Source organism: Stereum hirsutum (genome assembly GCF_000264905.1).
Source record: "Stereum hirsutum FP-91666 SS1 unplaced genomic scaffold STEHIscaffold_4, whole genome shotgun sequence".
Lineage (NCBI taxonomy): Eukaryota > Fungi > Basidiomycota > Agaricomycetes > Russulales > Stereaceae > Stereum > Stereum hirsutum.
In genome coordinates this window covers 2,655,237-2,681,038 of record NW_006763134.1, presented here as the reverse complement: position 1 = coordinate 2,681,038, position 25,802 = coordinate 2,655,237, and the positions used below count along the sequence as shown (strand labels likewise).

At 50.1% G+C, this 25,802-nt stretch overlaps 8 protein-coding genes across 8 annotated transcripts; 3 read left to right on the top strand and 5 right to left on the bottom strand.

Annotated features, from left to right (window-relative positions):
• Positions 1-1,989: 1,989 nt before the first annotated feature.
• Positions 1,990-4,776, bottom strand: STEHIDRAFT_53256 (uncharacterized protein; the record flags this gene model as incomplete). The annotated part of the gene is made up of 10 exons (XM_007301485.1): positions 1,990-2,078; positions 2,163-2,510; positions 2,577-2,657; positions 2,744-2,933; positions 3,389-3,427; positions 3,507-3,588; positions 3,728-3,895; positions 3,968-4,001; positions 4,109-4,229; positions 4,312-4,776. The coding sequence occupies 10 exons, from the start codon at positions 4,774-4,776 to the stop codon at positions 1,990-1,992; spliced, it is 1,617 nt and encodes a 538-aa protein (XP_007301547.1).
• Positions 4,777-7,464: 2,688 nt separating this feature from the next.
• STEHIDRAFT_155083 (uncharacterized protein) lies at positions 7,465-7,818 on the bottom strand (the record flags this gene model as incomplete). Its single annotated transcript, XM_007302181.1, has 3 exons — positions 7,465-7,502; positions 7,579-7,668; positions 7,734-7,818. 3 exons carry the CDS (start codon positions 7,816-7,818, stop codon positions 7,465-7,467), a joined length of 213 nt encoding a protein of 70 aa, XP_007302243.1.
• Positions 7,819-10,166: 2,348 nt separating this feature from the next.
• STEHIDRAFT_155082 (uncharacterized protein) lies at positions 10,167-10,520 on the top strand (the record flags this gene model as incomplete). The annotated part of the gene is made up of 3 exons (XM_007302180.1): positions 10,167-10,266; positions 10,332-10,421; positions 10,483-10,520. The coding sequence occupies 3 exons, from the start codon at positions 10,167-10,169 to the stop codon at positions 10,518-10,520; spliced, it is 228 nt and encodes a 75-aa protein (XP_007302242.1).
• A 2,347-nt stretch (positions 10,521-12,867) lies between these two features.
• On the bottom strand, positions 12,868-14,509 carry STEHIDRAFT_155081 (uncharacterized protein; the record flags this gene model as incomplete). The annotated part of the gene is made up of 3 exons (XM_007302179.1): positions 12,868-12,939; positions 12,991-13,059; positions 13,139-14,509. 3 exons carry the CDS (start codon positions 14,507-14,509, stop codon positions 12,868-12,870), a joined length of 1,512 nt encoding a protein of 503 aa, XP_007302241.1.
• Positions 14,510-15,783: 1,274 nt separating this feature from the next.
• Positions 15,784-16,524, bottom strand: STEHIDRAFT_155080 (uncharacterized protein; the record flags this gene model as incomplete). Its single annotated transcript, XM_007302178.1, has 4 exons — positions 15,784-15,804; positions 15,865-15,994; positions 16,085-16,344; positions 16,447-16,524. 4 exons carry the CDS (start codon positions 16,522-16,524, stop codon positions 15,784-15,786), a joined length of 489 nt encoding a protein of 162 aa, XP_007302240.1.
• Positions 16,525-19,812: 3,288 nt separating this feature from the next.
• On the bottom strand, positions 19,813-20,611 carry STEHIDRAFT_155079 (uncharacterized protein; the record flags this gene model as incomplete). The annotated part of the gene is made up of 4 exons (XM_007302177.1): positions 19,813-19,833; positions 19,898-20,030; positions 20,138-20,397; positions 20,537-20,611. 4 exons carry the CDS (start codon positions 20,609-20,611, stop codon positions 19,813-19,815), a joined length of 489 nt encoding a protein of 162 aa, XP_007302239.1.
• Positions 20,612-22,362: 1,751 nt separating this feature from the next.
• STEHIDRAFT_155078 (uncharacterized protein) lies at positions 22,363-23,868 on the top strand (the record flags this gene model as incomplete). The annotated part of the gene is made up of 7 exons (XM_007302176.1): positions 22,363-22,432; positions 22,510-22,679; positions 22,733-22,879; positions 22,938-23,055; positions 23,114-23,123; positions 23,275-23,723; positions 23,795-23,868. 7 exons carry the CDS (start codon positions 22,363-22,365, stop codon positions 23,866-23,868), a joined length of 1,038 nt encoding a protein of 345 aa, XP_007302238.1.
• Positions 23,869-24,968: 1,100 nt separating this feature from the next.
• On the top strand, positions 24,969-25,655 carry STEHIDRAFT_129811 (uncharacterized protein; the record flags this gene model as incomplete). Its single annotated transcript, XM_007302175.1, has 2 exons — positions 24,969-25,296; positions 25,336-25,655. The coding sequence occupies 2 exons, from the start codon at positions 24,969-24,971 to the stop codon at positions 25,653-25,655; spliced, it is 648 nt and encodes a 215-aa protein (XP_007302237.1).
• Between the last annotated feature and the right edge of the window lie 147 nt (positions 25,656-25,802).

Genomic DNA, 25,802 nt, shown 5'->3' with positions numbered 1-25,802 from the left:
ACCAGATGAGAAGTATCTCGGTGGGAAGCGTGCTAAGATAGTCGTAGAGCCATAACGCTCATCACAACGCAATTCACTCCCACTATTACCGTTACAAAATACGATGATGACTCACCTATGGAAGATACAGAGGTCCAGTTGCCTAGGATTCTGGAGGACGAAGAATCAGTTGGAGTTCCCCTAAGGTAAACAAGGATACAACGGAATCGTTACCGTATCCAATTGTCGTCAATCACATCCTGGGCTGAGGCGGTGCTCGGCATGGTAGGGACAGCAGCACGGTGGGGATGGAGCTCCAGTTAGATATACCCGATTCCTTAAGAAATGGAAGCGCCATCGGTGTTTCCAATTGGCGTTAGATGAGAAAAACGCCGTGTCAATCGCTCCAAGGTGTGCGCCATGGCTATCTTCAGCTAGCAGCACATCGTCTACTACCGTCGAATACGGCGTGATGCCCTCGGCTCTTATCTCAGGCTAGGCCTCCCGTAGAGGATGAGTGCCTCGAACTGCACGCGGATTGAAGTCCTAGAATATCGAGCGCTGAGGCACATCTGCTTCACCTTGACATTCGGGGCGAGACAAATAGGTCAAGTCAATACCCGTGGACTATATCAAGGAATTAGCTGTCAGCTTAATATCACCTTGACGCGGAGTGACCGGTGAAACGTATGGAGAACACTAGCCACATACCGCAACCACGGTTAGGATCGGCGTGCGTTGCTCCATTAGACTCTCCCTGAAGTTCCGGATATTAAATTTCGTCGTAGACGAGGAAGGGCATTGGCATGCAGCACAACACGATCCTAACGTTAGCAAGCTCCCCATTGGAGAGTACGGTGCCGATAGAGTAAAGCTGAGCGGAGTGTACGCGGGTAAATACGGTGATGCAAAACGTATGGCGCACTCACGATAATATATCCTTTGCTTTATTCCGTTCATCTACCAGACAACCCTGAGCTCCGGGTATTTCGCACTCGCCACAGATAACTACAGCACGGCAGGAGCGTAACATACCTCTGGCGGTAGAAATATGAGGGTACGGGGGTAAACACGGCCGGTGAGTTGAAACGTATGTGCGTCGAGCTACGGAGGCGTACTCCCGACAATATATCCTTTGATTTGACTTATGATGACTATGGTCCATACCTCCTCTTCCGGACGATCCTATTCATTGCTACTAGATCATACCTACGAGGATGGGGCACGGGTTAGCGCGGTGAGGCAAAACGTACGAGCACCTAACTACATATACATTGCTTTAATGTGTTGCGCTTGTGGACAACCCTGAGCTCCTGGAGATTAAAACCCGTTGTGGATAAAGATGAGCAAGTACATACCAGACAGCACGATCCTATCATACTCTTCATAGTAGCATATGATATCCATAGAGTAGACCTATGAGGAACATACGCGGGTAAGCACGGTGAGGTGAAATGTATACGCGTCGGGCTACGAAGGTGTACCAACGATAATATATCCATTGCTTTACTGTGTTGCGCTTGTGGACAACCCTGAGCTCCGAGGATCAGAATCCGTCGTAGAGGAACAAGAGAGTATACATACCGCACATCACAGGCCTAACATACTCTTCATGGGAGTAGACCTGAGAGGAGAGTACGCGCGTAAGCATTGCGGTAATGTGAAACGTATACACATGGGCCACGGTGGCGTACTCACTTCAATATATCCTTCGATTTATGTTGATTTTGGTCCATGTCTTCTTTTCCTGACGGACCCCTCGTTCCAAGAGGAAGGCACAAAGAAGGCGGAAAGAACACGACCGGTCGAAATCAAGAGCAGAGCTTTACATTCCATATTACAGATATATGTTCATTATAGACATAGACAAATCATCCCGACACCATCGATCAAAACCAAACAGTCCCATCGCACCTCGACGAAAAGGAGCAATCCCAAGAGCTAAAACTCACGGCCCACGTCTCAAGAACCAACCTACCATCCTCATACACACTGAAGACAGAGACGAGCTCACCCAACGGGCGACTTACATCCGAAACTCGTCGCCGCCGCCCCGCTCGCGAACGTATTCTTGATGGACATCCCAGACCCGTACATCCCTATCAAAATCGCAAACAACACCACATCAGCACCGTCTACAAAACCTGTCCCATTCCTACGATCAAAAGAGAAGAAGAACGCACCCAGACACGCCATACTCGCCGCCCCCAAGAACAAAACAAGATTAAAACACTTCCACCCCCTCTTCTTCCACACTTCCTTCTCCCCCACCGCCCCATTCCCATCCCCGTCCACCCCACCCATCCCCGTCCAAAACCCTCTCCTCCACCTCGAAAAGTCCGCCCAAGTGTCTCCAGGATCGTTCGGTCCCCCAGCATCGAGGATCATCTGATACCCGAGTATGAAGAGCGGCGGGAATGTGTATGTGAATTGCATGATGCAGATAGCGGCGACGAGGCCGGAGATGGTTTGGACTTGGGGGATGGCGGAGGCTATGATGTAGGCGAGGGCCCAGTAGACGATGACCATGCCTGGTTGGGTGATGAGGTATTAGTCCGTGGAAGGAGGATGGGGAGAGGGAGAGGGAACGGGCATACCGGACCAGATGACGTGGCCTTTGCGGCTGAGGAGCGATGGGCCCTTGGCCCATTCTTCTACGAGGTTAATATACGCTACCTCTACACCACCAAACATCAGCATACATCCGCAACCACAATCCCGACCAAACGCAAAAGGCCACAAAAACAAAAACAAAAAACTCAACTGATCCCAATATTCCCATACAACCCCGCCGCAATCACGCCCGTAATCAGACTGATCACATTGCCCACGTCCTGCCACGACTGCTTGCTCACGCCCTGGTAGGCGAGCGGGAGGGTGTATTGGCCTTGGAAGGAGTACACGAAGAGGCCGTACATGAGGTAGACGGTCGAGATTAGGAGTTGGGCGCAGACCTGTGGAGAGGGAGGGATGTGAGCGGGGTGATGGGAGACGGGAGGCAGGAGGGATACGGATGAAGAGGAGGGAGAGCGAAGAGGCTATCGAGAAGGAAAGGATGGCGGAGAAGAAGAGTAGGTGCGACGCAGTGTGGAGAAAGAGAGGATGAGATGCAGGCAGAACGCCTCCGCTGAGATTATTCAGGATATATGCGTGGTGGAAAAACAGAAAGGATAGGTGGAGGTAGATGCGTAAGGCGAATATATGCATATCCGGGAAAGGCGAGAGAGGAAGTAGATGAATGGAGTGACGTAGGACCATGCAAGCAGAATGCTTCCGCGAACGTCATTCAGAATATATGCGCGGTGGAAAAACAGAAATAATAGCCGAGAGGCGAATATATGCGTCTCCAACTCCAACACCTCGCATCCCAACATGAAAAAAACAGGGTAACAACGAAAAGGAAACGCACCATGCCCTTCCAGAAATCCATCGGTCTCCGCATCTCGGCCTATCCAACATACAATCCAGTTAGCATACATCGAACTAAACGAGGCATAATCAGCGGGAAAGGGGAAGAGACGACGCACCATGAACTCCGGGAAGATCATCGCTCCTCCGTAGGCGAAGACTATACCGACTAGCTCAGCCGCCCGAATCCCACAATCCACGCTCGAGAAAACGGAACGCACCCATATTCATGATACCTGTCCACATAAAAAGTGCAAATCAGCCTTCTCATCCCGTCACCACTCACGACTCACATCCTTCCCTCCGAAAGGACAAAAACAACAACAGGTATGACAAAGACTCACCGTTAACCTTACTAAACAACGGCTGGCTCACAAACGCGCTCTTCACGACGGGTCCATCCCCGATACTCGGTCCGTACGCGGCCTGTGCGGCTGCGATGTTGGGTGGGGAGTGGGAGATGAAACCCATGGAGATGAAGATGATGAGGAGGTTGAGCCATACAGCGCTGTGTTTGTGGGTGGGCCGTTAGCGAGGAGGGTGGTGAAGGGAAGACAGGGGGGAGAGAAGGGGTACGTACGAGTTGGCTAGCCATCCGTAGTTCTTGAGCGTGCCTATCCAAACGAAACAAAATGGGTCAATATATGCCAGTCAAGCAACGATGCGGCCGCGGAGCAATCGGCGATCGAAAAGGGAACCGAATAGAGAGAGGGAGACATACGGATCTGGCCGATGAACATGCCGACGAAGGTCCAGATGAGGATGCAGACTGAGAAGCAGAACTGATGATTTCCCGCGATCTGTTCCACCGCCTGTCCGTTCGAGAGACAGATCGTTCCGACCTACACCAGCAAACGAATATATATAAACACCTCCAACTCGAACCGCACGACGAAGGGAAACGGAAACGGAATGCGCACGTACGTTGATGATCAACTGCAGACTCTGCAGCACACTACACCCATACTTCGCCCACCTCCCAAATATCCTCTCCGCCAAATCCGCATACGTCCGCACCGGATACCGATTACTATCCAGCCTAATAAAAAGATGCCAGAGCAACAACCCGGTATAGCACGCCGCAACGCCCATGACGAGGTACAGAATCGCGCCGGGCGCATAGCCGACCTGGGAGAACGCGAAGGGCGCATTGAAGGGGCCGAGGATGTCGGTGGTGATGAGGTAGAAGACGGATGCCCAGGAGGCGACGCGGAGTGCGCGACGGGCGTTGAGGAGTTCTTCTTCGTGCGCTGTGAGGATTGTTGTTCCGTCGTCTTTTTGACGGAGGCTGATCGTGATGGGTGGAGAGGTTAGGTGACGGATAGGGGCAAGGACGCAAATGGAAGACGCACCCGGGCGTATCGTCGTGGTCTCCCGTCGCTCGTTCATGAGCTCTAGTGATTTCAGCCTGCTCGAGGTAGACCGCAAACGGGACTTTGCCACCCGCAGCTTCGAACACAAAGAGTCTATTAGCATCGATCACACGTCAAAGAATGATCGCAAAGAGGGTTCACCTTCTTGATGATAGTCAGCGACAACAGGCGACGCCGTCCTCGTCCCGGCCTCCTTCTCATTTATCTTCTCTGCGTCCCCCTGGCTCTTGTCAGAAACGCGATCGCCATCCGCCAGTGTCGCGGACATGGTGATGGTGGTGAGTGGTGCGTGGAGGGAGGGTGTGAGAAAGAGGGGGGCTCGTGTGCGACGGGTGAGATGTCAGCTATATGTACTGTACGAATCAAAATTCAGTGATTCGGGCAGAGCCAACCGAAGTTGTGCTATAATTATCACAAGAGGCACCAAGTGGGGAGTGTGTGGGTGAAGGATCATATGCTTGTCGCTTCTCAGAGTATAGTCGCGGGCAGGTTAGGATGCGGATGCGGATGCCAAAGATGGAAGGGCGATGCAGTGTGCGACTGTGGGCGCAGGATCCGATATCAAAACCCTCTCGGCTTGTTATCTCTGCGGAGACGAGGGCGCATGTAAAAGTAAAGCGTCACTCGAAGATGCTCCGATGCAGTTTGCCTACGACGACTTTGCTGTTATGTAGCTAGCAAAGAGCAGGATGGGGTAAGAATTGATGGGCCTTCCACCGAATTCGAAGGAATCAATGAACGACACGATCTTCGATGCTTGGCAAAAACATTTGGATGTGGACGAGAAGAAAGGAAGCGAGACTCAACAGGCGCGCGCGAGGTGGACCACATGTCTCTCCGTCTATATATAAACCATATCGCTGCGAACACCGCGGGGCGAACAACAACGTCGCAGTAGTAGTCTTCTTCACAGCATTCACCTAGCGCGTTACTTATCGATAGACACTCAGCAGGTCAAAAGGGCATCATTCTGGTGAGAGATGCGAACAGCAAGCTGAGATGCAAGCGGTGACGTATCACCAGAGCTACATGATGCGACCTCTACGCATATTTCTCCGTCTGAGAGGCAGCGCCCAATGTTCAAGCGCTGATCCGTGGACTTGGAACGCGGTAGATAAAGACGTCGCCACACGGCGGCAAGAGAGAAGAAGTTCTATACGAGTCCGTGACCGTGAGTAGAGCGGGCTGTGGACTAGGAGAACTGGCCATGGACATAGATGTTTAAGACGACTAGGCTTATTCGTCTGGTAGATGCCATCGAATCCTGAAGCAGTAAACGTTGTCAGACCGCCAAAAGAGAGAGTGCTTTGAACATAAAAGGTCTCAGAGTTGTCGTTGGTTGAAGGAGCGCGCCAGCGGAAATTAGAATTGGGAGGGCAAATTTGACTTCAAAGTCCGCCGGCAACCACCGCTTTCATCCCGATCGTCTCCGACTCGTCAGTCTCTGCCAGGCTGCTCACCGACCACATCCTCTCTGGACGGAAAGCTAGGGCTCTTGGGTCCCACTCGCGAACTCAGTATTCTTCGTGGATTGTATTATCCGAATTTTTTCCCCCGTCTCTTGCCCTGAGTAGGTATCTCGATTCAACCCGATCGCTTGGAAAACTCGGACGAATTCCCTTCCAAATTACCCTGGTCGTCCTCAGGCTCACGAACGAGCAGCGACTGACTCGGGAGTAGATCGCCGTCATCCTCTGCTGATGAAATTACATTCTTGAGTGCTGGATTCTTGTCTATAGAATGCATTTCCTGGAGCAACGACCAACAGTGTGGCGCTTGTTTACTTGTGTGGCGTAACAAGCGACGTACAACCACGCCAGAATCTGTATGGATAGGTAAGTCATATCTTTATGGTATACTTTCCCCGCCTCTTTCACCTGGTTTGTAACACTTATTCCACGACAGATTCGTCCCAGCGCCCGCGAGTCGCAATGCTCGTTGCTGGTGACATCTCGACATCGCACCGACGCGGTGCCCAGTGAACGTCTCTTCGATATTATTATATGGTTTGCTGGCTGTGGATTCCTCTCAAACGTTTCTGTTCCATGGAGGCTCGTCTATTGAGTAGGTTTGATGGTAAGAGCGGTCAGCGATTTAGTTCTGTTCCGTTTTGTTCTGTCCTTTGCTGTAGGTGGTATAGTCCCAGTCCTGGAAGATCATTCCAAGTTTTAGTGCCCGATTTTAGGCGTAATAAACTGGAGCCTTTCTCGTCTATCATAGAGATCGAGAGAGGTGGTTGGTTCATTGGATTTTGTGCCTATTCCACATAGCTCTTATCCTGCACGACCTTTCGAAGATGTTTGCCGCTCGTCATCACCCTCGCTCTTACTCGAGTGCTATGGAATTGCGTTTCTGTCGTTCCTACTTTGCATTATGGGTGCCTTGATTTCATGTTGAGCGGTGCAGAGGTCGATGCTCAATGGATCCAACGTGGCCAATGACTATAAGGCCCACAAGAAAATCCATCGTGCAAATATTCCGCGCTCACATCCTACTTTATGGTTCAAAAGGCCAATATATATATTTCACCAGAACAGAGCACGAACGATTCACAGCCAGGATCACAAAGATAAACGAATAATCAACGAGACGCTGTATGAACCAAAGACGATCGCCTCAGTATCGACGGGCCGCACAGAAGCAAAGACCTGAACTGACCAATTCGACTCCTCCGAATCGCGGTAGCATTCATTGGCGCAGTCGCCTACTGGCAAACCAAGCCGCCGCTGGTAGAAACACAGTCTAAAAATACAGTACATCGGGTGTTTAGTATCGTGGCGATCATCCTGTTCTAGAAGAAGTGCAGAAGAAAACTTACAGCCTTCGATGACATCGCCCGTGCAGGCGCTCACGTAGTACTTGCATGAATGGCCGGCGTTGTAGTGGTTCTTGTCGTTGCAAGCGGACACTATCAAAGCAAAGTGACTTGGTCAGTTTTCACACTCTGTGGGAGCAGCGAAGGGGAAAGCGTACGGGGGTCACAAGCGATGGCGTTGACCGCGGGGAGGACGAAGAGGAGCGCGGAGGCGAGAGCGAAGAAGGTGGTGGTGAATTGCATGGTGGAATATGAAGGGTAGTTGCTAGGTAGAAGGATGTGAGTTGGAGATAGAAGTAGGTTGTGGATGTTGATGAGATGGAGAGACTCGGCGATCAGCTTTTATAACTCTCTGAGGCGTCAATTTGATATATGCCTCATACTTGCAGAGAATACAAGTGCGGATACCAAGGCTCTAGGTTGAGTCGAATCATGACGAACACACAGCTGGACCGTATACCACCTCGGATGAAACTCGAATGAACGAGACCAGCACGACGGAGACCCTCTCTGCTCAGCCCACCAATATGACACATGCAATTCAACCTAAGGTCGAGATGAAAACATCAATGACCCCGAAACCCGATCAGCGGCGGCCGTACGACGAGTAATATATTCGTATCGCATCACTGACACATGACATCTTTAGCCCTGTCGAGATGGTCCTACAAGCTGAGATGAATATGTATTCTCTCTTTCATGAGTCCACTCATGCTTTACGTCTCACCTCGGAAATCCTGTGGCTCTCAAAGATTGACGCACCGTTCTCGTGATGATAGACGCTCAGGCTAGCGTTTGTACAGCTACTGCCTCGGCCTTTGGTATCAGCAAAGTTCTCCGCACTGAACTTCACGAAACTCACCCCTCGTCGCAGATATATCCCATCAAACTCCTGAATGGCGGCGGATTTTTTCCCGGCCGTAGATGTGCATTGAATAGTGAAGGAGGACCAGGAGATTGATGTGGCGCACTCCGATGCGGCGCACAGGTCTTTTGTTCGCTCCATTGGGCCCCGAGCCAAAATGTCGTTACGTCGTGGGAACTGATCCCGCCAGCGGGTTCTGCAGCCTCTTCGCTGTTCAAGTTGTTCTCCTCCTTGTCTTCCCGCTTTCGACCGTTTAGACGTTCGAGCTCCTCAAGCGCATATTATCTCATTACGAAGTTGCTCGGTATATCTCTGTTGTTTGCGCTGCGAAAGATCCCACCACACCCAGTCACCGATGAAGATTCATCTCCGATTCAAACCCTTCGTGCGTACTTCTTTCTATCAACAACGTCACCTACGGATGGGGCAATGCTCGGGCTGAGCAGTTGTGCCCGAAATTAATTGGACTTACGAGCTTGAAGGACATCAAAAAGAGAAGAAGGTAAACCATCCCGTCATGATACACGACTCCGTGGATGGAGCGCCGTCAATCGGTTTGGCTTCGTATGTGCCATCTCGCCTCAGTTCGGCAGTCCTTCATTGGCCTCGTGATATTGTGGTTGATTCTATCCCATTTTTACTCGACAGTCGGACATCGAGCTCTTGAGGGTTGTTGTTGAACCTGGAGCTCGGGAGGCTCCCTCGTTACTGTGCTGAATGCGAGCCTAGTACGAGCCTCGCCCTGATGTGTATGATGACCGTGACGGATCATGGCCTTCAATGCAACCGTGTCGTACTAGACGGAGGTGTAACGTTCTCTTTGTACGCTCGTCCAGTCGCCAAGTTACACTCTGCCCTTCGAGTTGCAGGTCCTATCTAACCTGAGCATGGTCAAAACCCGACTGTCTTTCGTATTCAGCTCTTAGACAAGAGTAGAAGCGGACTGAATTCACGAGACGGTTGACCCTGTATCGTTCACAATTTTTCAATTGCAGTGCATCTTGAGCTGGAGTTGGGGTGCAAACATTGCCCAGCGAGTCTTCTTGCTGAGCTCAACAGAGGCATCACCCACCCATACATGCGAACGAAAGTGCATTCAGTCATTTGCGAATGACTAGACGACCGTAGTGTTCTAGTGCTCCTCACAATATATTTGCAGTTGACTTATGCTTTTCGGGCATGTGCACTGAAGAATCACTTCTTAGATCAGTGCACAAAGTCTCGAGGGTCACAAGATCACGTCGACGGCGAACAGTATGTCTACAAGTCTATCCTCTTCTTTAACGCCTTGACAATGATGATCATGCCATCAAGGAGGGTATGAAAGCGCTGTACCCTCTTTCTTCTCATTTCCCTGTGCTGGCCTTCATGATTGTGTCATCCGGTGGCCGTCTAATTTCAAAAGTTTCAATCTCAATGCACGTAACGCATGCGCGTTATGCAGTGTGAGCCTGTATCATGACGGCGCCATGGAGCCGTGCTTAATTGATTACGAGAGAGAGAACGGTGAGCGTTCAGCTTGATACTCAGCGAAACCCAACCTTGCAGAGTGGACGACTCGGCTGAAGTGTCGAGGCCCAGCGGACTTTCATCCTCATTCTGTGCGAGGGGTATCTCAGACGGTTATATAAACCCGCTGAGCCCCTCCCTCAGAACTCACAACCCACTCCCACTTCCACTCGCAGTCTTTTCACTTCCAACCACATCCAAGCACCACTAGTTTATCATGCAGTTCTCCAACGCCTTCTTCGCTCTCGCCTCCGCGCTCCTCCTCGTCGTCCCTGCTAGTGCGGCGACCTTGAAGGCAGATATCGCTTGTACACCGTGTACGTTCGACCTAATTTTGATACTTGTGTGTCAGACAGCTAGACTGACCTTCTCGATTGCACAGTGGCGGCCTGCAACGGCAACAACCATTACGATGTCGGCCATTCGTGCAAGTACTATATCAGCTCCTGCACGGGAAGTATCATCGAAGGCAGTAAGTTACTTTACAATCCTTCTTTAACGCTCTGGTCAGTATCACTGACTTCTTTTCTCAGAGTGCGTCGCCACCGACAGCGGGTTACAGTGCCAGTAGACGCTATCGAGTCAACGTGCACGGCCAATACGGCTCTGATTCATCTCTGTCAGTATACCTTGATGCTACATCCATGATACCCGAGTACTAATATGAGGTTTGCGATGTCTTCTAGGGGCTCGTATGCTGTTCCACTTTCCTGGATATATATTGTGAAATTTAGTCGTACTCGATGCCCTGTTGAATGATATATTTATCACCATGCACATAGTTCCGGATGAAGGAGTGTAAATCTCATTCATCAGCATCATATCGCTACTTGAGGCATATGAACAGACAGGAAAATTAAATAACACACTCTGCAATCTGTCATGGTGAAATCAAGCATACACCGCATCGTCTGCATCCTCTGACTCCATATCCCAGACCCTGACTGTATTGTCGTTCGAGCCAGACACTATGTGCTTCACGTCTGGGGTGATTGCGACAGACATGACGAGACTGGTATGGCTTCGCAGTGGCTCGCCTATCGCATTTCCAGTCCATGTGTCCCAGATCCGGATGGTCAAGTCAGCGGAGCATGAGACGATGCGGTTCCCATCAGAGGAAAGTCTGACTGCATCGAAGTGCGCAAGGTTACAGTGATTTGTGTCAATTTAAGTCTAGAGGAGTAGCGCGCGATAAGTTACAGTATCAATTGCATGACACGGTTTATGAAATGTGGAATGAACCGCCCAGTGAGTTGAATAAAGTGGAAGAGGAAGTATCAATCGGGGAAACGGAGGGGGGCGACCCATCGCGAAGGTACAATAGGGAGTATGGCACGGTGGCGTAGAAGAGAATGGCTGATAAAACGGATAGGATTGCGGATGAAAAAGCGCACGGAACAGATCGCTGCTGAATACCCTCTCTGCTATCTCGCTCTTCAATCACAATCAGCTCTAATAGCGGGCTCGAATAGACATTCGGCCGGGAGAGAGGGTCAGCGGGTTGCTGTATGGGACCCGCAAGGGAAACACATTTAAACAAATTTTCATAGATGGGTAATAGATTCTCAAAAAAAATAACACAAAACTCTGGCTTAAGAGGAGAAACATGCATGTGAGGAAACACACTGATCGGAACGAGCATGATGATCTCGTCGTGTGTCCCTTGTGTTCCCCGTTCTGTGTTGAACAGTGTCTCTTGTGAAGCACACAGGTAAAATTTGGAGAGCATTGTATCTATGCCCTGGTGACTACTCAAGGAGAAAATTGCATGGATATCGATGGCTTGGAAAAGGACGGTCGACAACTCGCCGTGGGCGAGTCAGCACGAAGAGACGCTTGGAGGTTGGACTTGAACGTGCCGAGGATCATGAGATGTAAAAGGCAAGGGAAATGTTCTATTGTGTCGTGAGAAGCACTCAGAGCACCAGTTAGACGACGATCATCATCTCTGTCAAGTTGCCTAGGAAGAGGAGGCAAAGCAAGGCAAAAAGCGGCGAAATTCAAAAGATCAACCTTGCCACGTGCTAGTGTGGCGGTGGCGCAGTCGATGACGTGTTCGTCCCGCTCTATCCCGCTCCTCCTCTTTGCTCTTGCATCACTACCACCATTGTCTCCAGTTCGCTCGCCTTCACCTCCATCCATACCATGAACTTCAATCCTGCCAGCCCACTCTGTAGATGCAATCACGATCTCACGCGAACAGAAACTCTTCGATCTTTTCCTCTCCTATGCTCAGAGCTCTATGTAAAACCCTGGCGATCGTCTATCGTCTCCATCGTAGTCTGAATGTATGCTATTCCAATATGCTACGATGTTGCTGACCTGATGAGCGACACTATCGCGATGACGGAGTGCGCCAGCAAGGTGTGCATTTTACTCTTGTTCTCTGCAGAGCGACGGATCTATCACATCCGGGTACGGTTACCTGCAGTCTCGATGAATGTCCGCAGGCTGGACCTATCTATCGATGAGCGGTAGGTGTTGATATCGGATTTCTCGTACGCTGCTGCCAATGTGGTTATCAAAACGAAGGGTGAGCATCTGCGCCAATGTGTGCGCCTTTGGCGAGGTCTGCGGGCGTGTTGAAGGTCCTTCAACTGCAGTCTTGCCACATGTTCACAACTTCGTGACACTCTTTATGACGTGGCCCCCTTACATCTCCGCTTTCTAGCATAGCACCGCCGCATTTAGCTTGTTCCGTCTCGATTAGGATCTTATCGCCATTGGCCTCATGTCTAACATCGTACCAGGGCTTAAGCCCTCAGAGACCATACTCCACACATTTGAGCCAGAGTAAAAGTCATTGGTTAGAACGAAATACGATCAAAGCTATGTAAATGCAAATATGTGATTTAACTAACGAAGTGTTGCGTAGCACACCAATTTGCGACGCAATCGACGACAGCTGATTTCGCCGCCTACTCGTCACAGCGCAACATATCCAACGTCTCAACAAGGTCCTGCACCGCGCGAGCATCCCGTTTCTTGGACTATCAAACTCGGGTCAGTTACAACAATCATTATGGACTGCATACTCATACCTTTTTTGGGGGCCTCTCCGATCCTGGATTTCCCTCCACCAATCCTCTTTTCCGAGTACGTTTCGCAAGCTGGACAGATGAAGAAGTGATTAGCAGAAGACGACTTCCCAAACTGACCGAGAACGTGATATGACGGTCTCGTACGCACCAGCTTTAGGTCACCGTTATCGTGGTGCTTAGCGTCCTGCTCGCTATGTTCCAACCGCGCAATCATCTCCCTCATCTGCACCTTTACCCTATCGCGATCCTTCTTCAACCCCAAGCACCTTTGTTCTAGGGAGCCACATTTCGCGATAGCCTCCTCTCTCTCGTGCCTCAGCTCGTCGCACTCCTTCATCAATGTCTCCTTCTCCAGCATCAGAGCGAGCCGTTCCTTTTTCCAGGCCTCCTTCTCCTCCATTGACTGATCGCATTTCGAGCATGATGAGTCCCTCTGCCCCAAAGGACAGCCTTCTATTCCCCCCTTCATCGTTTTCAACCTCGTCTCCACCTCGCGCACGACACCCCGCCAAAACCTCTCATACTGTCTCTTCAAATCCTGATCACCTCTCTCCTGTTGCTCTATGACCTCCTTCATGCTCTCATTTTCCTCTGTCAGACGTCCGATCTCCACTTCAAGCGCATGATACACCGCCCTAAAAGTCGCCCTCTCTCGCTTCAGATACTCCTCGCTCACTGTCTTACCCTCGTCGTCTCCTACGGCGTCCGGATCTCTCTGCACCTCATCACGAATCAAATTCTCCAACTCTTTCTCCTTCTCCTCCGCTAACTTCTTCTTCTCTTCCTCTCTAGTCCGATACTCTTTCGCCCACTTGGATGCTAGCCGTGACTCCAAGTCATCCTGTTCGGATGCTTCCTCCTCCTCCGATGCTTCCTCCTCCTCCGATTCTTCTTCCGCGCTACCTTCCTCCTCATCCGAGCCTTCGCCACCCGCATGCCCATCATTCGAAACAATCAAGATCAAAGTACACCCCTTATCCTTCTCAAACTCCCTAACGTAGTCCTCGTCGGAGAACCGGACAGATTTGGCCGCGTGGCCCACCTTGTCGCCTTCCACGGAGGAATCGTCTTCGCCGACAGCAGTAGTGGTAGGAGACGTACAATCAGTGGAGTCCCCGTCGACGTCGCCCGAGCCATCGCAGGTCGAGCTACGGCTGTCGTCTTCGAGATCCATCACGTACGCAGCAGAGACTTGGACGTATTCTGGCGGGTGGCGTATGTCATCGTCTTTGCTGGACGCGGAGTCCGGGGGGGCGTCTGCGGGAGGAGCTTCTGTGGAGGACTCGATCCCGGTGTCTGCTCGATCGGTGGGCACTTCGTCTGAGATTTCGGTGGAATCGAGAGTGGTAGAGCTATGGTGTTCGTCGTCGATGTCCATCTCGTCTGCTCCTGCGACCTGAACGCATTCGGACGGGTGGCGCACCGCTTCTTCTTCGGGAGCAGAGGGATGAGGATCAATTGTGACGGTGGTCTCTATCTCGGTGTCGACGACGATGTCCGTGAGCGGTGGAGTACACATGGGTGAGGAGCTGAAATACGGGGATAGCAATGAAATCGTTGATGATGATTTCGCGATTCAAAGTATGCAGGTTTTGCGAATACGACGTCTGGCCGTGGGCGGGTGCCATATCAAGGGATATGTGGGCGTAAGTGTATTGCTGTGTATGGATCATTGGAGACAGCGTGTATCGATGGGAAGTTCTACCCGAGTCAACCATCGGGTCCGATCGCAAGCGGTACAATGATGCCTAGGCGTGTATCGCATCCACAGACGACTGGGTGGGAAGGATAAGCGCAATTGAGAGATCGTAGGACGTGGACTCGCCTCGCCCCTCTTTTCAGTCCGCATCGCTTCTGTTTCCCACATTCCATCTCTGACACCTGAGATACATTCTTATGCAAAACATTTGCAGGCGAAGTTATATTGGAAACATATACCATTCATCACAGAATGCAAACCCTGGCCTATGGGACGAACGAGGTATTTGTCCGGATGCAGGTCTAGGTGCACGTCTTAGGCTTGTGATCGTGCTGGATAGAGACCGATGTGCCCGGCCAGGTGTGGTCCTTAGAGCACACGGCGGGCGATTAATGCGATGTCGCATCGGCTACACAACATGCCTGCGAAGGCGAGTAGACATTAATGCATGTCCCACTGAGTCAACTCTACCAGCGCACAGTTCTACACAGAAATCAGTTTTGCACACAAATCATTTCAGACGTGAACGAAGAGAGCCCGCTGGCAGTGTGTCTTCTCGAGTGCTAGTCGGAGTTCCTTAGGTTAAGAAACATGACGTTGGCGGCGGTAATCTGAGGGCAAAACAAAGCTCACGGAACGCGTCTGCACGCAGAGAGAATAAGGTATAGAGTGAACGATTTGGCTGCTCACATGAACAAATAGCGGGCAAGAACGTTTCGGAGAAGCCATTGGACTTCTCGACATACGAAATCCGTTTCTCTCGCATATAGCATCTACGTAGAGGCAGTTGGTAAATATTGGAACCACCTGATGATTGATAGGGACACAAGGCTTTCTCTTTCCCAGTCTCAAACAGGTCTTGGAAAGTAAGGCCTTTGGCGTAGCACTTTCCAGCGGACTTTGGGTGTGAGAAATAGAGCTGTCAGCTAAGTGAAAGATTCGTCGAGTAGAGGTGGTCCGCTCTTGGGACGGACTGATATATCTCAGGAAACATATTCAAACTAAATATACTGTCCAATACAGCGGTCGCTACCAGCATAAGTTCTTGGAAATCCAACCCCATAGGACCTTCACTGCGACCCAAATGACGCCGCTCAACAGAAGGTGATGTCAATCTGTCCCCATCGTAAATCGTTAATGCTTATCAACGACTTTTACACAAAAAAGGTTCTCACCCCAACATTGCTGGCCGTGCACTGAACAGGCGTTCCATGAGTGGGGTCGGTGAACGAACCAGGGCAGTCGGGCTCATCGCATGTAGCGCTGCCAGCACATCCCACGAAGTTGAACGCCATATCGTAGGTGCTAACCATGTAATTTCACCGTAAGTATTCCGACCAACAATCACACTTTCAAGCACGGTGAATTCTGAATGGCGAGAGTAACACGACTCACAACTGATGGTTCCCGTTGGCAGGCTGTCCTTCGAGCGTGAAGTCCGCCGCGTTCTGGGTGTTTGCTCCGCCGTTCGGGTTCACCAGAGTGAACTCGACGGCTCCGCAGTTAACACCAGAGTTTTCGCAGTTCGCTCCAGCGTAGCCTGAGACCCAGGCAATACCACCAAGAAGTTCGCCTTCGATAGTGGTGGATCCTTGCGGGTTTCCGTCAGCCTGGTAGAGAAACACAGCCTCTCCAGATTTACAGTTGTTGGTCAGCTGTTGAATATTGAGGATCGTCGTGAGCATTTTGAGGTAAAGCAAAGGAAGGGGTGAGATTTGGAAGTGTGCGGCTGGGTAAGATAGTAGATGTCTACGTACCGAGACTCTGTGGGATTCCTGTGCGGCAACGATGCCAGAGATAGCAGCAATAACAGTAAGAACGGAAAGGGAAAACATGTTGAATACGGAGTGGGTTGAGATAGGATTGAAGCCGAGTCTGCGGTAGGGCTCTCAGGAGTAGATGTCACTGAGTGAAGAAATATGCCTCTTCCTGTACGCCTTTTATAACTGGATAAAGTGAGGAAATACGGCCACAGTATACCGAGAACCAGTGTCAGATCGAGGGCTTCCGCATGACGAAGCTCTAAGTTGAAAATATAACACCACCGGTCCAGGGATGGCCGCCAGTACATGTAACAAATATATCCAAATGCATGTAGCACGCCAGCGCACCTTTCAAAGTGGCATAAAGAGTATCGAGTTCTAGAGTACCACGATCTGAATCAAGATGGGAAATGCATACAGATGATGCAGCGTCCACGAGCGGTAGAGACAATAAATCCTGCAAATTGGGATTAATAACGGTCGTTTGTCGGAGTTGAAGGCGGACCATCAACGATATAACTCAGCCAATTCGAAACCTGGAAAGGCAAAATGAACTCCATACAGGCTCTTAACCACGGTTCTACAGCGACAGGACCACCAGAAGCCGCACATGTCTTCTCCGCAATCACACCAAAAGATCACAACGTACACATATCTATAACATCAGTCTGTCATGAGAGCTGACTGACAGACGTGTTGAGCTGTTCAGGCGAGAATATTTAGACGCGTTCACATTGTCTCACCGAGATCGTTTGCATCATGAGCACAGAACGAACAACCCTAGAAGCGTCAACAGTATGAAAACATCATACACACGGGGCAACGGCCACACATGTGCATGCAGCATAAGTATATGGTCTCCTTCGAGCGTCTGATGGTGAATATATTGGGCGGTTCAACATAGCACGTTTGCTTCGCTTGAAACAATGTGGAAATCTCCAGATGGCACGTGAGGAAGAGATGGTTACAAGATCTCTGGCAGCTGTACGTGTCAAAGGTGCTCGCAAGGAGATAAACAGCTTCTTTAGCCAGCATGACGCTGGCGTAGGAGGTATGAAACCAAGATGTGATGCACCGGCCCATGGTGAGTTCCCAGGAATCGAACGCTGCTCGATTAACTGTGGATAAGTCTGGCAGCAATGGGTGGGACCTAAGTCAACCCAGTGAACCTGAGCATTCGGGGTACGAAATCGGACAAGGCAACTCAGAATATTTGCGAGATCGTGTAGCAGGATGCGCAGAATGATATACTGGTCGACTTGATGCGTCTGTCGATGCACAGCCATCGTTTCATCTGTAATTCCAGACGCAGGCGAGAGCCCTGCTTCTTCATGATATATCTTGTTCCACGGCTATGGTCTGCCGACATTGAAAAGAAAAGCCTAAACAGTCCAAGGCTCAAACTCGAGTTCGTCACCGTCCATGGATCACCAGAATCCAGAAAGGCTCTGGGATACATAACCAAGAGTACAAGTGTCACTGAGATCTTTATGTACCCCCGTGGCGCGTATTATGGACGCAAAAACACATATTCGCGCCCGGTCTCCATAATATTGCCCGCCCTTCGCAACCCCGTGTGAGGTGCAATATACACTGCGACACACAAGTTTTTCGGAGTGCGATTCCGTGGAGTGTTTGAGGTCAAGGGGCGGATTACAGCGAAGGATAGATGGAAGTTTTACCATGGAGGCCGATTACTGGGAAGAGACAAGGAGATACGACGAGTGGAAGAGGAGAATTGACGAGAGTGCACAGATTGGCCGACGTGCGGGAGGTCGAGGAGGGTTACTGGTATGCCCATCAGATTTACAAAAGAGAGCGAGCCGTAAAATTCAGTGTGGGTTCGATGACACAACATAGCGAATGTGAAAGTCTCAGAGGGAAGACAACTTTCGATAGGAGAAGAGCCGAAATGTTGTGTCCGTTCAACGGTGCATGAATATAGGCGGAAAAATTAAAATGCATAAATAACGCACCAAACGACTCAATGACAAACGACCGACTTCACTTTCTTCCGAATCGCGTCGCAAAATCGGTGCTTCTCATATTCGCAATTCCAGCGTGATCGTGGCCAGGATGGGGGTCAGGTCGAGGAGCGCGATGAGTCTTCGTGAGATCGAGAAAACTTAAGCTGGGCGGCGGAGAAAGAAACACAGTATGACAAGAAGGATATACATAAACTGCCTAGAGAGCGGAAACATGAACCATGAAAGAGAGATGGACGTGAGGTTGCACAGTAGGATGCAGTTCGATTCAAGTTCCACTTCAAGTTGGATGTCTGGATACCTTGCCACGTGCTCACGTAGGTGGCGCAGGCGTCGATGACGCGGCCTCCTTGGCGCCACTCGGATTTTTATCTCTTCTTGCCTGCTACTATCAGTGTCCACGACCGAGAAACCACTATTTAGAGCCCGCTAAAGTGGAATCCAAATCTTGGTCAAAATGTCATATATGGATGTCAATTTAGCGCTCTCTAGAGCGAAACTTTAGCGAGCTCTATAGTGAATTCCATTGATTATTCTCTGAATTGCCTTTAGAGGATGCTAAAGAGGTTCGGGGTTGCCACATAAGGCAAGCCCGAGGTGCTCAACAGCCTTTAGCGTCCTCCAAAGTCAATCTTTAGCGTTTGTACGGCATTTCTACAGAAAATGCATAGACCCGCCTTTAGATGACCCTAAAGTTTCTCTTTAGTACTTCCCAAAGGGGAGACCACATATAATATATATATATTTCTTTAGACACACCTTTAGAGCACGCTAAATAGTGGTTCCCCGGCCGTGGTCACCTTCTTCAGACGCCTATATATCGAGTTGCGTCACTATTTTTGGGTCAGTATGCGTTCGACACCCGAAACTATCGATCACAGTCGAAAGCCCGGGTGACTTCACATTAGAGAGCTCTCTGTTAATGGACAAGTTTGTGTCGATTTGGAAATAGGAAGGCAGTCACGGTGTGGTACATGTGTACGAGTGCGAAGTGTTGTGATAAGGTGAGGCGCTTAGTGTCAGGATGGCACATTTAAGCTCTCAAGTGTTTTATTAGTAGACACCATAATCACTCCGAGGCTTACTTCAGTGCCGTTTCTTTTTCGTATTTCATGAATGAGACTAATAAATTGATAGTAGTGCTTGTGTAAGAAAAGAACTGAAATAATGCAGAGAAGCAACGATAGAACTGGTTCGTGGCAAAGACATGAATTTTGTGGGCTTCGTGAGTGTACCTACCCCAACTTTCGGAGTCTCATACAAACAACTCTCCCAAAATGGTCACACAAGAATCAAAAGATTCATTTCATACAGCTCAGTACGTTGACGAAATCCGATGAGATACAACCTTTCATCACCTTCATCGGTCAAGCACTCAGCAGAAGGTGATATCAATCTATTTTTCCCAAGTGAGATCAGTGGTGATTTCGAGGAGCTGACAGAAAGACTGCAGTGCTTACCCCAACATTGCTAGCGGTGCACTGCACAGGATGCCCATTAGTCGGGTTGGTGAAAGCGCCCGGGCAGTCACTGGGACTATTACATGTGGCGCTTCCACTGCATCCCTCGAAGTTGAAAGCCATCTTGTACGTGCTAAACATACAATATAAAGGTCAGTCTTCTCATGGTTGCTTGTGAAAAGTGATGCATGTATAGACATATGGAACTTTAAGGCAGAGATCAACGCGACTTAGACTCACAACTGATGGTTCCCGTTCTCAGGTTGTGCCTCAAGCGTGAAGTCTGCTGCATTCTGGGTGTTTGGTCCGCTGTTCGGGTTCACCAAAGTGAACTCGACCGCCCCGCAGTTGACACCGGAGTTTTCACAGTTGTGTCCGGATAAGCCAGAGACCCAGGCGATCCCGCCAAGGAGTTGACCTTGAATAGTGGTGGAACCCTGGGGAGTTGGATGGCCCTGGTAGAGAAACACGGCGTTTCCTGATCCGCAGTTGTTTCTCAGCTGTAGTAGATGGAAAATGTTATCAACCTAAGCGTCAGTGACTAGATTGTGGGATGTGGGGTAGAGTTGCAGGCCGCGGGACAACCTTCCAAGTTGGGCGGCGAGAGAAAAATGGGTCTTCTTTAGTTGAATGACGCACCGTGACCTTGTGAGACTCCGCAGCAGCAATTCCAGTCAGAATAGCAATAACACTGATTCCAAACAGGGAGAGCATTGCGACAGTAAAGGTTTGTGAGTTTAAGAGTGATTAAGGAACGTTCAGGATGTGCAGAATTAATTGCTCCTCCTCAGCACCATTTATACGTGCGGGACGCTAGCAATAGCTATTACATAGTCCCTGCGATCAACGGCGAATTTCATGTAAGGAGCTCGAGATGTGTTTCCCCAACGAGTACTCCCTGCATACTTGTGATTTGGGTCCATAATTTTGTATCACCGGTCATGAGTTGGATATCAAAGCATACTCCATTTTTCCTATTGCAGACCACAACCGCCCGTCCACATTGCGATTAGTACCGGGCCCACACAGAATTTACTGATGGTAAGGAGATATCACTAGGGACCATACGCTATGTTGTTTGGACGCCCAGTTGACCCGCCTTTTAAAGTCAAGAGTTATGCCGCCTCAAGACGAGTATTCGGAGTACATATTACGAATCAAACCACATGCTACAAAACAGAAAGTTGGAATGAAGGGATTGTGATGAGAAGTATTTGAATCACCAAAATGGAGGTGATGCGTGCACTTTGCTTTTCTGACTTGAAACACAGAAACCTTGAGCCGCTGACACAAGTGGAGATGGGCGCCTTACAATTTGATATAGTGTCTCCTATCAGTAATAGGAAGCCACCATTTGATACGAGTTCTAGGAGTGTAAGGAAAGGTCCTCCCCATCTACATAAAAACTCCGAGCACAACGGATGGCCCAAAACAGAATACTGGCTCCAGGCTCCGATTCAAACTTGAGCCATGTATCATGATTGATATCGAAAGCGGGCTGGCGTGTACGTCTTGCATCATAGCGCTGGTTACAACGGAAATATTAGGAGGGAAATTTCTAAGGAGAAAATAAGCGGTGACGAGAAACGTTGGAGAGAGGGCCGACCCAAGTTGCGCACGAGCAAGTACCTATGGAGCTTGCAGTTCACGCTTGAACTTGCCACCGCCACCCAACCGCGTTAACGCGTGACAAACAACCGGGTTGCCTCGCGACGCGTGAGGCGGGATGCATATTGGTACGAAGGTTCGATCCTAAATCTAACATTTGGGCGAAATTTGTCACAAAAATTTGGCGCCACATATGTACGCATTCGGATCGGGTAACCCTGCTTTTCAGAGACTTTGGTACGCACAACGGATCGAACCATCGTTTGCGAAGACCCTGCATGCAATGTAGGCATCGCTATTATTCGCGGTGTAAATGTGTACTTCGGACCCGATAGCGAGTAAAAACACCTTTTTTCAGTCCAACTTCATTGACGAGGACAGCGCGCTCGAGATTGCCTTCGCGCACATGTGTGTTGCGAACAAAAAATGTCGAGATTTGCCTACTGTGAAGTTAGGGAATGATAACTTCCACTCGCTTTTGTGCGTACGTGGATCGAACCTAAGATACAAAGCTTGACTTGTGTCAGCATTTGGGATCGGACCACTGCTGAAAAAAGGCACAGTCTTTGTACTTTTGCGATCGGACATGGAGGTCTTTTCGCACAAAATGTGTACGCATTGGGATCGAACCTCGTAACCAGTATGCATCCCGCCTGACGCGTGGCGCGTTGCCCTTTCTCTTCGTAAGAGAAATCTGAGTCGACGGTGACCGTTCCCCCATCTCCCATTGCGCTCAACTCGGCTTGATTGGTTCTGAAGAACCTCAATATTCAATACCGATATCATGGCAGCAAAATAGTGATCTTCTGCAGAAGTGGATCAGAAATGGGCCCGGTTGACTCTGTCAGATCCTCACCATGTCGTCGGTCTTTTCGAGCTCGACTGGCGTGGCAACCAGCGCAATTGGTGGGGAGATAAAGCTTCCGTGTATTGACCGCTCACTGTAGAAATGTTTTTATATATACTCACTTACATCTTGATAACCTACCAGGACATTGACCCAGCCATCCGCTGTATATACCAGACCATCCGCTCTAGCAAGCCTGGCGCAGAATGGCGCGCTCTAGTGCATGGCGGGATAGTCGATATGATATGTGAATGTGTCGCTGGGGAAAGGACTACATTGGATCGGCCGGTCGCTCTACGATACAATGCATCCGGTGCTGCACCGACGGTAAGTGACCAGGCTGCCCACAAGGGTCGACGTCACCTTTGTACGGAATTCAGGTTCTCTGTTGGCAGTTTCATTCGGTCTACCACCCGGCGTTGGCGATAATATACGAAATGGAACAAATACTTCAAAATCCCCCGTCTGCGCTGTGTTTACTTATCATCGATTCGCTCCGAAGGCATTGGCCAGACATGATGCAGCGCGTGAGTAAATTTCGACTCGGTCAGTAGAACTATGTCACTGACGCTGACGTGTAATCAGCTTTGGACGGATCCTTCAAACACCACCCACCCTCACATGGAGATGGTCCTGGAGCGTATCGTGGTTCAGAGTATCGTCAACTTCGTGTCATTCTCGGACCCAAGTTTCCTCGACGTCGGTCCGATGCCTGACCTGCGTCTGACTCGTTGGACAATGTACTGATGATGTAACGATAGATGATCAGAGGTAATGACGACCTCACCCTCGCTCTTTACGTCTGATACTGGATGAACTCGAGCACCACCCGCGATTTTGCTCTTCTGCTGTCGCACATCGCCACTATCTTCCCCCCCGGAGAGTACTTATCCACTGACATCCCTCCTCCGACTTCTCTCAGTAAACTTCCTCGCGACATTCGAAAAGGAGCCGGATCCATGCGGAAATGCTTCTCGAGGATCGAGGGCTCGTTTAAGTGGCTTGTCGGTGCCGACCTGGAGAAAGCGCTGATGCTCATGAGCGTGCTCGTCCGCTACGGTCATTCCGAGATGCCGAAGGAGCCTGAATTCGATAGACCAGACCTCGTTCGCACTCTCATAAAGGCAAATGGACTTTGGAGTGGTCTGTTCACCGTTATGACGAAAACAGTGGAAGACGATAAGAAGGGAGAGTCCTCTGCGCTCAATGTCTACGTTACCACGACGCGAGCGCTCAGCTCGTGTCTTGCCCACTATGTGGTCCGTTTCCCTAATGAAGGTGCTATTTTTGTGAGGTTTCTTGTGCGTGCAGGGATGTTCGATGCCTTGGACGTTTCTTTACCCTATTTCGCGTCTCGTGCGGACGTGTCTGGTGCGTGATATTACTAACATGGCTCTTCATTGGTATTTTACTAACTTAATTTTACCTTTCAAATGCTACAGTGGCACTTACCGAGAGAGTGTCCACCTTCCTCGTCCCCGCACTCTTCGCCCCATCCTCGACTCCGCCTACATAGGCCCTGGGAAACCACATCCTCCGAAATATATACCCCGACACGTATTACCGCTTTCGAGTCCAGAGACCCCATTCACGAAGCACATCCGGCCTTGGGTCGGATGGAACAATCTTGAATTGCGGTGCCAGATCGATAAGGAATGCACAAGGAGAGGGTGTACAAACCGTCGACGGGCTGTGTGTCCGGATTGTCAGACGGCGAATTACTGTGGAAAAAAAGCTGCCAGAAGCTGTGAGTCCGGTTGCTTGTATACTCATGTCGACTCTGCTGTAGAGATTGGAGAGAGGACCGTTTGGTATGCGGTCACTCGGTACTGTATGCCAAAGATCCTAAGGAGCAGGAGAAATTTGGCATGCTTGAGGTTCCTTTCAGACTCCCTCTTCGGCCGTAGTGAAGGACTTTCTAGATAGAATCATCTCTCTACCTGGGTTACCCACCTTGAAGCGTGTATGCGCTGTCGTGTCACGAGAATAAATACGCCCTTGTCCTAAAATTACCGCTGAATCATAATAGTGTGTGCCCGTGGTACAGCAACGAGTCTGGGAAGATTCGACCTCTTCGTAAAGTCACACAATAACTTCATTGCTAGGGTGACGAAGACGACGCTATTGACCCCATGTACGCCCCACAAAGTACAAAATGACGACTTCTGCTCTGTGAGGTGTGAATGAAGATGCGGAATCAAACTTTCAGAAATCTGGGCGGAGGGCGATGCAAGCGTCGAAGGACGTAAAAGGCAACTGATTCAATAGCAGCGACGAATAATCTGAGAGTCAGACCGCAAAGAACAAAAACTCAAGGGGCGTTCGTCATTCGTGGTGCCGTACGGGCTCTCCGTGATACCCTCTACGTGTGTTCAAGGGCGCCTGCTCGAAAGGATACCCGATAACGAGCTGTATGACCATTGGCCGTGTGCGTAAATATCGTCAGAAAGGCAGGGTTCGGCAGATCAGTGGCGCAACTGTGTTTGTAAGACCAGAAAGCAGGAGCCGGGCATCTACGTCTTCCCCAGGCAAACTATTCAGCCATTTTATCAGCCTCAAAAATCTCGGGTATCTGGATTTGGGAACGAGTCTTCATACGACTTCAATACGCAGACGATGCGTGTTCTCCTTCTCGGAGCCACAGGTCCCTCTGGCATCCTGATCATCCACGAATTCTTCAAGGCCTACCCAGATGGGACCTTGATCATTTACGCTCGCAATCCCTCCAAACTCCGCTCACAAATCATATCCAACCCATCCATAACCATCATCAAAGGAGAACTCACCGATACCGATTCCCTCATCACCACATTCACATCCACATCATCCCAACCAAAGATCGACGCTGTCCTGTCTACGCTAGGACCCGCGTTCGGCCACCCCTCCACGCTTCCGCTGACCAGGGCCTACGATACCCTCATCCCCATCATGGCCGCTCACGGGTGTCAATGACTCATCGCGCTATCCACAATATCCGCTGAAGATAAACGAGACAAGTTCAGCATACTCGCTTGCATCCTCGTCACTATTGTCTGGCTCATCCAGCGTAATGCGTATAACGACATTGTGGCGTACTCGAAAGGCATCGCCTCGAACTGCGACGAATACGCCATTGATTGGACGCTCGTGAGGGTCCTGAGCCTGAACAATAGGAAGGTACAGAAATTGGTGGTAGGATATGTCGGAGATGGAAGAACGGGGGTTGGGTTGAGTCGGTTTGCGATGGCGCAGTTTTATGTGGGGGAGATTGAGGGGAGTGGGTGGGTGAGGAAGGCTCCAGCCCTGTCGTCGAAGGTACCTTGATAGGTGAGAGACGGCAAAGTAATCCTCGAAAACAAAGGCAGCGTTCGGGTGACTGAGGAAAGTCCTTCTCGCTCAAATCAAGGTGCTGGTGCCAGTGGTGAAGTGGTTCGAGAGAGAGGGAGCCACCGCCACACCGAGATGGGCACG